Genomic DNA, 13,366 nt, shown 5'->3' on the forward strand with positions numbered 1-13,366 from the left:
GGCTTGGAATCTAGGTAGAAGGCAAGAGGCTCTGGAGAAGCAGGTGAAAAAGCAGGATGGGGGAACGACCCGCTCATGTGGGGCCTATGGGACCTCTAGCTGGAAGATGTGATTGGATTTATGGGGCTGGGCCCCAAAACAGGTCCAGGCTGCACACGTTCATCAGCATCTGATTAAAGCCCCTGGCCAGGAAATGAGCCAAGGTGGATGGCAGTGGGGAACAACTACAATATCAAAGGGGCAGAGAGACATACTGGAAATGATGAAACAGAAAGCAGAGTCAGAGAAGCAGAAGTAAGCAGAGCCATGGCACCAAGGAAGAGGGCGGTCGGTGGCACTCCGATGAGGAGGCCTTGGTCAGCACAGGCTCCGAGGGGAGCAGTCACGGTAAGGGCCAGGGTGAAGGCCGACTTCAGAGGCCAAAGGGAGAATGGGGGGTGACAATGGATATGGTGATCCAGAGCCGCAGTTCTTTACCTGGGACTCGTACACTGGAATCACGAGAGCTTTAAAAACACTGCTGCCTGGGCCACCCCCAGCAATGCGTGGGCAGTTTGGGGTTTTTTCAAAGCTCCCCAGGTGATTCCCCTGTGCCGCCAAGGTGGAGAACCACTTTAAAGACAAGGACGGTGGATAGGATCTGGTGGTCTGCCCAGTGTCTCTCCTGGGACCACCTTGGGGCAGGACATTGCCAGCCTCCCGCAGCACCTGCTCCAAAGCTGAAAACTGAGCTCCTCAGCTTTGGCTCTTCCTCCAACCACTTTCCAGAGTTTCCAAAATCCGGGGTCACGGGCTCTCCCTCCATCCTCCAGGGCTGGGCAGCTGGGCCTTGAAGGAAGAAACAAGAAGGAAGGAGGCAAAACAGCCGCTGCAGTGCTCGGGTGCTGCCACAAGGGGCAGCCGTCGCAGAGTGAGGCACAGGGTTGACTCCACAGGGCTGTTCCTGACCTGGGAGACTGGGGAGCCTGTTTCCTTTTGGACTAAATGGTGACAACAGAGTTGATTTGAGACTAAGCATGAACTTGTGTCCTCACAGAAGTGATAGCTACTCTGGACTAAGTAAACAACGGCTAACATTTCTCAAGTATTCACTGTGTGTGACAGGCGTCGCCTCTGTGCATCGCATGCATGAACTCATCACAATCCTGTGAAACAGGGGCTGTTATTCCCACTTTACAAACAAGGGAACTGAGGCACAAAGGTGAATAGACTGGCAAGCCACACAACATGTAAGAGGTATTAAGATCAAACTTCTGCAGGCTCTGAGGCTGGTGTTCCCAGCCCTCCACCTGCCTTGCACTCTGCTCTGCCCACCTGGTGATGATCTTTCACTTAGGTTAGTTCATAGTGTTTCTATCATTTGCACAGAGAATAACCATAAGCAGGCCCATCTAACTTTTTCTCAACTCCATCACTTTTCAAGACCCCTCCAGCCTGCCCTCCTACGGAGAACAGGACAAAGCAGGACAGGCCCAGAGATGGCAGAGTAAGAAGAGAAGGTGGGGGAAAGAGGGCAGGACGTAAGGTGAGAGAGGAGGCAAAGGAATAGGAAGTGCCATTTTCATGTGGTTTCAGCATCAAGAAACAGCTGCCTCCCAGGTACAAAGTGGCCACGTGCGCCTTGCGCAACCCTGGTCAGGGAGCTCTGACCGGAGGCACTGCATGTTGCACACCGTGGGCCCTGCACCCAGCATTCTGATGGTCTGCTGGCCCCTCTCTTCTGGAAACTTTCTTCTGAAAGTGCTGCGGCCCAGCGGCCCTTTTGTGCAACCAGATCCCGTACAAAGCTACAGTCGACTGATCCAGAAGTGGACACTGGCAGCACAGCAAATCAGCCCTTTCTTTGGAATCATGACTTGAGACAGTGTATATACTGCTGACTCCTCAGGGCTGGACACTGACCTGTAAATCGGGAGCTGCAGGAGGCCCTCTTTCCTGCCCTGAAGCCTGGGTAAGGAGTGAAGAGTGTGGTGGTGGGGTGGGGGGAGGCAGCAGAGGGGAGATGTCTGCATTATTTGTCTGTAGTTCTAGTCCCCCTCTCAAGCTCAGCTGTCTTTGGGTCCCACAGGACCCCTCAGTATCAGGGATAAGTCGTCTCCCTTCCCTGAGGCAGCCTGAGTGGGCTTCTGGCGCTTGCGGCACAGTCCTTACACACACTGGAGGCTTAAGAGCAGTTTGCAGAATTAATTCTGCAACTCTTTATTCCCACCCATGGGAAAGGAAGAAGGCAGGAGAGGTGCATGGCGAAAGTCAGGGGTGACTCAGCACCACAGGGTGGAGTGTGGGTCAGGGCGGCAGCCTCTCCGGACCTGCCCAGTGCTGGGAGCCCTGGAGAAGAATCTGTTTGAGGGATTCTCACTGACCTGTCAGAAAGTTGCTGAAGGCAGACCTGCACTCCCATCCAGGGGGTGCCCAGCACCAGAGCACTGCCCCATCACTGCCAGACAGTGACACCTACCCACCACCTTCACTTTCCCAGGCAACTTTGCATGCTGCCTCCAGGACCCAAGTGAGCATAGCTTTCCACTGCTGTATGTCCAAAGGCTTCCTCGTTCACTCATCAAATACTGACTGTATGGCCTGCTTTGCATTGGAGACCATGTGCTGGCTTCTCTGCTTACTCCCTCTTCCCAGTCCATCCTCTGCCCTTCTCTGTGCTCTGAAGGCTGAACTCTATACATCACCCAGCCCTCTTGCCCATGTCTACTAGTTGGGTTAAGCTAATGGGAACAACTGGGAGAGAAATCAAAGGGCAGGAGTAGAGAAAGGTCAAGGAATTTATTTTTCCTCATTCCTTTCCTGCTTTAGCATGTGTGGCAGCCAGCCTCCAAGACGGCCCTCACGATCCTGGCCTCCTGGTACTTGTCCTCCTGTGTTGTCTCCTTCCATTCTGTCTTGGGGTTAATCTGGGTGATCAGTAGAATATGGCAGCAGTGATGCTATGTTACTTCTGAGGCTATGTCTGCCTTGCTTTCTCTCTGGGAGGAACCGGCTACTATGATGTGAGGACACTAAAGCAGTCCAATGGGGAAACCCATGTGGCAAGGAGCTGAGGCCTCCTGCCAACAACTGTGGAATGTACCATCCTGAAAGCGGGTCTGCCAACCTCTGTCAGGCCTTCAGATGTATGCAGCCTTGGCCAATGTCTTGAGACCCTCAGCTAGAACTACCTAGCTAAGCTACTCCAGAATTCTTGACCTATAGAGACTATACAGCAATAAATGCCTTGTTTTAACCCCTTAAGTTTTGGGGTGATTTGTTATGCACAATACAAAACACAGGCATTCTCACCTTGGCTTCAGCAATACAGCTTCCACCTGCAGCCCCTTGCATGGTAACGACTTCCTGCTACTGCTAGTGTTTGGGGGTCTTGCTGCCCCCTGTTCACTCCTTTTTCCTGCCCATAACCCTGGAAATAGCCCCTTAATAAACTCTTAAAAATTCTCAATGGAAAGGGTCTCCTGCTTCCTACCAGGGCCCTGCCTGGTGCAGGATGTAACTGTGCACAGACAGATGCTGTCTCTTGCCCCTGTGGAGTTTACATTCCAGTGGGGAAAGCAGACAATACATTAGCCAATGAATAAATAAATAAGATAATTTCGGAGACCGGTGAGTGAAATGAAGAAATAAATAGAGCGTGAGACACAGGTTGATCGGGAGAACAACTCAAAGGAGGCCTCTGACGGGTGACGTTTAGGCTGAGTCTGGAGAGTACACCTCAGACAGAGGAGGCAGGTACGGTCAGGGGTGACAGCAAAGTCCCTAGTGTAGGAGAGGATCTGGATGCTCCAGGAACCGAGAGGAGGGAGGCCCATGTGGCTAGAGCAGAGTCAGCGGAGTGGAGAGTGGGAGGGATGAGATGGGAGATTCCAGCAGGGCCAGGCAAGCAGTTTGGGTTTTATTTAAATTACAACACAATGCTGCATGGAAGGTTTTTCAGCAGATACACAGAGGATCCAATTCACCTTTGCTGATGGCTCTGTGGCTGCTTCCAGAGCATAGAAAGGAGGCTCAGAGTCCAGCTGGAGGCTATTCCAGTTGACCTGGGACTGGCCAGGCCCCTGGGCCTCCAGCAGGGCTAACCCCTCTGGCTGGTTCTGGCAATCTGGGTCAGAGTTCAGCCTGGTAGACTCCAAGTATCCGAGTCCATAGGGGCCAGGGTCTAGGGCCATGTCTTACTTGCCACCTTGTCCCACAACTGACTTGCTATGTCTGAGCACCCTGCTTAGCACGTGGCTGGTGCTCACCAATTAGTTACACCTCAGCTTCTGCGCATGGAGTGTTCATTTGTGCCAGGCACATGCCAATGCTTCTCGAGAATCATCTCACTGAACCCTCAAAACAGCCCTACAGGAGCGTATTGTTGTGCCCCCTTTGTTGAGGAAAATGAGGTTCACTTAATTAAGTGATCTGAAAAAGTTTATAACTGGGCAATGGACTGAATGTTTGTGTTCCCCCAAATCAGATGTTGAACCCCAATCTCAATGTGATGGTATTTGGAGGTAGGGCTTTTGGGACGTGATTAAGATAATCTGGGGTTATGAGGGTTACAAGAAGAGGCCAGAGTTAGCTCCCATTCTTTCTGCCATGTTGAGGATACAGTGAAAAAGCAGTTGTCTGCAAAGCAGGAAGAGGGCTCTCACCAAGAACCTGTCCATGTTGACACCCTGATCTCAGACTGCCGGCCTCCAGAACTATGAAATAAATTTGTTGTTTATAAGCCATCCAGTCAATGGTAATTTGTTATAGCAGCCTGAGCTGAGACAACCCACATATGGCTCCCCTGGCCCCCATCCAGATGGAAAGGATGGACGGCAGAGCAGGACCCTTGGCCAGGTCCCTTCTCAGCCCTGTCCTGTTTCCCGGCATCTGACACGGGCAGTTAACCACCTGGGGGCCCATGTGGAGGCTGTCTCCACATGGGCCCCCACCGCCTGGGCTGGCTGCAGCACCATGAGCCCTGGGTGAGCACTAACAGCCCAGAGACCTGGTACCCGAGCACCCTGTGCCCTGTCTAGTACTGGGGCCCAACTCCCACCTGGGGTTCTCGACTGGGGTGTGGCCTTTCTCAGATCACTTCATTACCTAAACTATATCTTCTTCAACTCTAAAATGGGCATAAAGGTAACATCTTTCTTATTGAGTTGCTTCGAGCGCCCTATAGCCTGTCACCCTTCTCACTGTGGGTAACTAAACCTATGCTCTAGAAAAGGCACAGTCTGGCAACTGCAAAGCCTTCTACAGCCCCAGTCTTAGCTTCCCCAGGCTGCTCCAGGTATAATCTGAATGAGCAGAGAGAGTGGTTCCAGCTCCAGTCTGTTCCCCATGGCTCCTGGCACCAGCTCCTCTTCTTTAGGCCTTCTGGTTCCCAGTCCACCACCCTCATAACTGGCATTTTCTTACCTTTGCATATTTGAGTCCAACATTCTTGCCTTCTGCTGTATCCCCCCACCAACCTGCCCCCACACCTGCTCCCAATCTGCTTCCAGCCCTCCACAGCTAGGCCCCAATCATCTCTGAGTCTTGGGCACCAGATAGCCCCCAGGAGCCAGAGAGAAGACCAACACAAAGCCCCAAAGAGAGGGTCGGCTCTGAGCAAGGTTCCAGGCCCCCTAGTTGACAGTGTTCAAGTCTGCACCCAGGCTAAACAAGGGGTGGACTTGAGAAACACCTCCTCGCTCATATCTCAGATCCTTCTCTGAAAGAGGAAGTGTCCTTCTGGCACTCCTTGAACCTGCTCTGGCTTCCTGCCCTTGGCACAGAGAAAGCACTTCTTTTGGAAGCTGCTAGAAATTGAGGGATGGAAGAGAAGGAACAACATAAAGAAAAGCTCAAGCCTTGAGCTGCCCCTCTCCTTCCCTGCCAGGCTCCTGATGGGAAGGTCTGGGAAGCCAACCTGGAGGCCAGCAAGGCCAATGGCCCATCCTGGGCCCTGGAGCCAGAGGGAAGAGTGGCAGACCCTCCCATGTGGAAGGGGCTGAGCAGTGCCTGCGGAGCCCAGAGATCCCTGGGGCTTTTCCTGCTCAGCTCCCAAAGCCAGGCAGGTAGTAGACATGAATAAAACGAGTGGTTGTAAAATGACACTCAGCATCAGAGAGAAGACAAATGGAAGTGGTGGGGACTGAGGCAAAGTGGGAACACCACGCAGGGGCACTGCTAGACGTACACTGCACCTTTGTACAAACAAGAAAAACCTACTTCTGGTGGACAGCCTTGCCTGCTCCAGTGCCCATGGCTTGGTGGGCAGAGAGAGGGCTGAATTTGAATTAAGTCCTCTCTCCCCAACCCCCGCCACCTTTGTGCTTGCATGTCTTTGTGCAGGGCACAACCTACACAACTGTACATGGTGGCCCTGGCCCCACATAACAGGGGTTATATAGAAATGAAGGCCTCGTGTTGCTGGAGCTCCCCATTTTTCAAGGGCAGCTAAATATAATGATTGTGTGAAATATTCTGATTTTTAAAGGTTGGTAATGAAGACTTAAAACACCTCATGGGCCAAACAAAACCTGTGCTGATGATGCCAGTGTGTGGCCTTCACCATGGTTGCTGGGCCTCAGGCATGTCCTCTTGGCGCCTTTGTGTGGGGGGCCCATCTTCCTTAGGCTTGGGCTGCGTCAACCAGCCCTCCTTGGACACTGAGCTGCTCTCCTCAGAAAGCTGCTTGTCTCACATCCCTGGACCTGGCTGCCTTAGACCACAGCCTCCCTACCGGCTTGGGGCAGTGGATGTAGCGGGCCAGGCTGATGATGAGGTCATGTGTGATGGGGTCCACCAGGTTCCGGAAGCTGGCATAGCGGTACAGAACATCGTCCAGTGAGGTTGACTCCATGCCTAGGTCCTGTAAGAGTAAAGGATGCCCAGAGGTCAGGGGCGGTTCTGCTCTATCCTTGACTCCCACCCAAATGCCTAGAACAGTCCCTTGGAGGCGGCTCAGCCTGCCTCATAGCATAGCCCTAGCAAGGGAGGAGAACCCCATCTTTGAAGAGGTTTCCCAACTTTGCTTTGAAGAAGTTTCCTAACTTGCAAGGAAGCATCTACGGAACTTCCCCCAGGGGCCAGGCAAATCTTTGCAGAGCTGGCCTGCCCGGTTTATGGCCCTCTCCCAAGACAGCCCCCCAGCCATTGCCTCTCCGGTTCTCCAAGGACAAAGCCAAGGATTGCTGGCCAGATGCAGTGCTCATGGCTGCTTGTCCATCTACAGCAAACTTTGAAAATGGCGTGCATAGTAAATTTCCCTGCTTTGTGACAGGATCATGTATTGATATTTGTTTTTTATTGCTTCTGAAGTAATTTTTACTGCTCCTTCTGTAGATGACCCAACCTTGGTGTTTCTTTGCATTGGGGGTGTTTCTGAGTTGTGGGGTTGAAGGGAGGAGTTGACAGGCACCAGGAAGAAACTCTCACCAGGGCTCACAGAGGGAGGGTATCAAATGGGTCCTTTCAATCCTTATACACTGCTGGTAGGACTGCAAATTGGTACAGCCGCTATGGAAAACAGTATGGAGGTTCCTCAAAAAACTAAGAGTTGATCTACCATATGATTCAGCAATCCCTCTCCTGGATATTTACCCCAAAGACTTGAAAACCCATATCCAAAAAGATATTTGCACATCAATGTTCACAGCAGTACTATTCACAGTGGCCAGGACATGGAAGCAACCAAAGTGTCCTATGATAGATGATTGGCTAAAGAAGCTGTGGTACATATATACAATGGAATATCACTCAGCCATAAGAAGAGATGAAATACTGCCATTTGCGACAACATGGATGGACCTTGAGATAATTATGCTAAGCGAAATAAGCCAGACAGAAAAAGTTGAAATCACATGATATCACTTATATGTGGGATACAAACCTAAAAGCAACAAATGAGCAGGACAAACAAACAGAGACTCATGGACATGAACTATAGGCTAGTGGTTACCAGAGGACTATAGACTAGTGGTTTCTAGTGGGGTAGGGGAAGAGGGGAGAGGTAGTTGGGGTAAAGGGAGTCAAATATAGGGTTTAGGGGGAGGGTGAAGGGGGTAAAGGGGATCAAATATATGGTAACTGAAGGAAAATGGACTTTGGATGGTAAACACACAATAGAACATACAGATATAAATGATAATGTACACCTGAAAATTATATAATCGCATTAACCAATGTTGTTACCCCAATAAATTTAATTAAAAATTAAAAACAAAACAAAATAAAACAAATGGGTCCTCCGAACTGGAGGGAAGGGAGCCTGGTGCAAGGGACATTGAGTGGGACAGGAGCAGTGGCAGAAACCACTGGGACAGAGGCCTGAGGAGGGACAAGGGTTTGTGAGGTCCCACACACGGAGAGCCCAGGCTGAGAGCCTCTGCAGAGACCACTGTCCACCAGCAAGGGACTCAACGGCTTGACCAAGAGCAGTGACCAGTGTGGACTAGGAACCAAGCGCCCTGCTCCAAGTGTTCTAGATTGTATAAGACCCCAAGATTCTTGCACAACTCCAAACACTACTAAACTTGAATTTCCCACAAGCCGAGCTGGTGGGAGCTTGAAATGGAGTAAATTGATTTAGAGAAATAAACGTGGTTTTCTACTCTAGAGTGTTGAACTAAAAACTTTATGCCCAGTACATGAGAAAGAGCATGGGTATACCTTCTGCCTTTTCTTGAACCCTCCCTTCACTTTCTGTTGTCCTTGGGTGGGAGCAGAGATTCCTGTTTCTAGCTTGGTACCTTGCACAAGCCAGGCAATGATGACATTTGCACCCCAGGGACTACCCTCATCCCAGCTTGAGGAACAAGATGGCCACTGAGTATGGGCAGGGAAAGCAGGTACCATCTACATTTGCTGCCCTCACTCTAAGATCCCTAGGCCACCAAGCCACACATGGAGTTGCCCCAGCATAGCCCAGAGAAGGAGGCTCCCAGCCCAGGCTGCCAGGGTCCAGTGTCCTGGGGACAGGAAGTGTGTGGGTGGTGGCTGAGTTCCAGCAGAGGTTTGCTGTCATTTCAGTGGGATATCTTTAACTTGTCTAAATGCCTTCCCCATGTGATTCTTACACATCCCTGCAAGGCAAGTAGGCTGGGCATCATTAGTCCCAATCTATAGATGAAGAAACTAAGAACCAGAGTGGCTGACTTCTTTAACTGTCAGAATTGCTGGAGTAGAATATAAAACTGATGACTACAATTAACACTACTGTATGGTATACTCGAAAGTTGCTAAGAGAGTAGATCCTTATTTTCAAAAGAGGCCAAAATGGAATCACTTTTGCTAAGCCACACCATAACCAAAAACTTAATAGCTAACCTAATTGCAGCTCCAGCCTCTTCCAGGAATGGAATTTTAAACCGCTCAGTCTGGAATGTTCTGGTCGGTACTAGTGAGGTGATCTCCTTGATAAGACCCCTGCCTTCCCCTGAGGAAAAGACAATTTACCTGAAATAATCTCTTTTAACTTCTTAGTTCCTCCTTTTCTGTCTATGAAAATCTTTCATTTTGTACAACTTATTGAAACACCTTTCTATTTACTAGATGGGATGCTTCTTGATTCATGAATTGCTTAACAAAGATCTTCAAATTTACTTGGGTGAATTTTGTTCTTTAACATCCTAAAAGTTCTCACTATAAGCAGACAAAAACCCACTGTTTTTCTTTTAACTATATGAGGTGACTGGATGTTAACTAAACTCATTGTGGTAACCATTTCACATCATATGTAAGTCATCATACTATTGTAACTTAAACTTTGCAGGCTGTGTCTCAGTTATAGCTCGATAACCTGAAAAACAAAATCACATGTAAAAAGATGTTAAAAAATTTTTCAGAAATGATAAGGGTGAGTCTGTGTTCCCACCCTGGGGCCTGCTTTTGTAGTATTACTCTGACTTATCTGGAGCTGGGCAGGACGTGGGCTAGAGGGCAGGGATGCTGTCCCATGGTTTGGTGGTGGACATTTATTTATTTATTTTTTAAAATGCCTACAGCACCTGGTATTCCTAGGTGGTCTCCCATGCGAGTACTAACCAAGCCTGACCCTGCTTAGCTTCCAAGATCAGATGAGATTGGGCACATTCAGGGTGGCACAGCCGTAGACTGGACATTTCTAAGAGCAAAGAACAGTTCCTTGTCAGATGGATCTGGAAGGGCAGAAGTGCCATGCCCTCTGCCGCTGTTGGAGCCTTGCTAAGCCATGCTCTTGCTAGCTCCTATCTGTGACAGTTAGGGGTACTTTGCTCCCCCCTCTTCATTACAAAGGAATGAGTTTCTAGCTTAATTGAGGACACCAAAGGGCCAGGCTTGGGGACTCTATTTTCCATTCAGCAGGAAGGAAATTCAGAGGCCAGTTCCCATGTTCTGCACCAGGTTCTTGAGCTGCTGAAATAATTTACTGGGGACCCAGATCTGTGGACTCAAGGTTTGGCATGGATGTTCTTAAGTACCAACTGCCATGTTCGAATTGCTGAGGGTCTCTGTAGAACAAAGTGCAACGCTTGTTCAATCCCTTAGCCAGGCGGCATCCCGGGCAAGCTGCCTAATGGCACTGAGCCTCAGTTTTCATATCTGTAAAATGGGGACAGTAACCCAGGATCACAGGTAGCTTTGGGAAAGAAAACCAAGTAACACATGTAAAACCTCCAACAAGGAAGAAAATCACTAACAAAGCTCCCCTCAACCTTCCCCTTCCTCCTATTCCCTCCCTTCCTGAAGGCCCCTCCTCCTCTCAGGTAGTGCTTCTTAATCTCTTTTTGGACCACAAATCCATTTGACAATGTCACAAGAACCATGACCCATCTCTCTAGAAAAACCTGGGAGTCAGGGCAGGACTGAGAGCTTGTTGCACACAGTCTACCAGGCCTCAAGGTGAGCAGGGTGAGTTGGAGCCCTGGGGGGAACACTCGTGACCTCAGGGCACAAGTTATTACCCAGTAAAGTGCAAAAACATGACCCCACTCTTCCTAGGAACTAAGAATAAGGAAAGTCCAAGGGCTCGTGGGGTCTCAGAAGACCCATATGTCAAAGGGCTGAGGCTGGGAGGTGGGGTAAAGGGCAGAGTCTGGGGTAGAAATGGAAGGGTGGTTACTCCCATGGTCAGAGGCTGGATTTGTGGCCGCAGGAGGAAGACAGAAGATGGATGTATTTCTCCTTTACTGTCTATCGTGCAGGGTGGGCTGCCCTACTGTGGGTTGTTGACGCTAGCCCCACCCTCCTCCACTTTGCCTGTGTACCCTTCTCCTCGGTGTGTACTATCGGAGACACACACCTGGCAGTCTTCTCTTACAATTGTCCCTGCTCCCTGTCCTTCAATCCTGGGGGGAAAGACTGAATTCTAGGCTCTACCTAACCTCCAAGTTACGTAAGTCTGTGGCAAGGTTTCTCCCCTCTTGGACCTGTTCCCTGTCTGTGAAGTGGGCAGATGAACCACACTGTAGTTACCAAACTGTGTGCCAACATTTTGGGGCTGATGGTGACAAGAAGGAGGCCAGAAGATTCAGCAAGGCTGCAGGTGGGCCCAGCTCTCAGCAAAGTAGCTTTCCTGGCTGCCTTTCAGTTAAAAAAAAAAAAAAAAAAGTATTCTGTAGCCAAACAAAAGTTTGAAAACCCTCAATTGAATGACTGCTTGGATTTATTGTGTTCCTACCCTCCCTGACCCATCTTCCCATTTGCCCCTCCTTTCCAGGCCAGTAGAGGCCATCCCATCCTGGAACAATCAAGAAAACCCTAGTTGCTAACCCAGGAAGCTGGGGGCAGTTCTGGAAGATGCGAAATATCCTATGCCAGAGCCTCCACCCTTCATGTTTTCGCGTCACCAGGGGCAGCCAGCATGCTGATAGTGGCTCTGTCTCTTCAGGCTGCTGTTGTCTGGGTTCATTTAGTTATTGCTCTGGTGGGGGCAGGGGGTAGGAAGGAAGGAAGGTGGTGGGGAAGAGGGTCTCCCCAGGGAGGTGGATGTGGCCCTGCTTGCTGTGCTCTGGATAACTCTGAGTCATGGCCACCACCCTCCCTGTGAAGTCCAAATGGGGTGGGGCTCCCAAAGGTCCTAGGGCTCCGGGTTACAAGAAGCTGCAACAGGGAAAATGAGATGGGACCTAACAAAGGTTATTGTGCATTTCATTGTTTTATTTCTTTACTTTGACCCCACCTAAGCTCACAAAATGCTTGTGCTGCTTTAGGGCACCTCATGTGTCCCAAGGACCTCAGGTCACTTCTGGCCTTACTGTCAACCTCTCCATGCACCCCTTCCCCCCAGGCCCTGCCAAGCCGATTTACTGGGGATGACTGTGTCACGACTTTGCATGGACAGCCCCAGTGACACTACCCAACAGGGGCCTCCAGTGCTCCACTCTACTCTTCCTGAGTGGTATCATACAAAGGGGTGGGCAGGAGAAGAATCAAATCCACTGGTGGCTCCCCCACACTGCCTTGAACACAGCTTTAGCCTTGGAGGGGCAGGTCTGCCTTGCAAATACCAGGGAGCAAGGAAAATCCTAGCTTCCTCATTATGGGTCTAAATGGTACCATCTCTAAAAATTGTGCATGTGGACGGTTCCGCACCAGAAAACCTGGAAACGTCAGCAAATGTGCCTGGGTCACTGCTTGACTTGGAGAATGTCACTGGCCTGGGATAAAGCAGGCCAACGGCCAGCACATGTTGTCTCATAGAAATGCACCCCCCCCCCCCATGTGGCTTGTGCAGGAAGAACCAGATCTGGGGACTCATTCCAAGGAAAAGAGAAATGCTGGGGTGAGGGATATGGCATTTCAAAAAGTAACATAGGAAGGTTAGAATAGCATTTCTCAAAGTGTGAAGGGGGCCTCTGAGACCCTTTCAGGGGCTCTGCAAAGTCCTATTTCCAATGACATATCAACAAGATGCTATATCTTCTTTGTAGAATTCAAGCAAAACAACATAGTCCAAGAGATGGAATGAAGAAGCAACAGGTATGAGAACCCAGCTGTCTTCTGTTAAGACATTCTGTTTAACAATCTCTTCTGTTAAAGAGAGTCACAAAACCATGAAATAATGCCACTCCTTTTACTACATTTTTTTTTCTTTTGGAAAATGTAGTTATTTTTATAAAAATTTCTTTCAAACATGAGCTAATTATTAATTTTGATTTTTAATACACTAAATAGCATTCATTAGATGAAACCCACATACAGCAAACCTCTTTCAAGCCCTCGATAATTTTAGAGCATAAAGTTTTCTCAAAAAATTAAAAATAGAACTACCATACAATCCAGCCATACTACTTGAGTACATATCCAAAGGAAATAAAAACAAGCTACTGAAGAGATAGATATCTGTACTCCCATGTTCACTGCAACATTATTCATAATAGCCAAAATATGGAACCAACCTAAGTGTCTATCAATG

The 13,366-nt window shown here is 49.4% G+C and overlaps 1 protein-coding gene and 1 pseudogene across 1 annotated transcript in view; both read right to left on the reverse strand.

Moving 5' to 3' along the window:
• The window catches only part of LRRC75A (leucine rich repeat containing 75A), a 41,648-nt gene that overhangs the window by 6,871 nt on the left and 21,411 nt on the right, over nucleotides 1-13,366 (reverse strand). The window contains exon 2 of the mRNA XM_016161497.2: nucleotides 6,713-6,841. Coding sequence (XP_016016983.1) covers nucleotides 6,713-6,841 — 129 coding nt within the window. The remainder of the gene's footprint in view (nucleotides 1-6,712; nucleotides 6,842-13,366) is intronic.
• LOC118604335 lies at nucleotides 9,966-10,084 on the reverse strand (annotated as a pseudogene).

The sequence above is a fragment of the Rousettus aegyptiacus genome, unplaced genomic scaffold, assembly GCF_014176215.1.
Source record: "Rousettus aegyptiacus isolate mRouAeg1 unplaced genomic scaffold, mRouAeg1.p scaffold_m13_p_6, whole genome shotgun sequence".
NCBI lineage: Eukaryota > Metazoa > Chordata > Mammalia > Chiroptera > Pteropodidae > Rousettus > Rousettus aegyptiacus.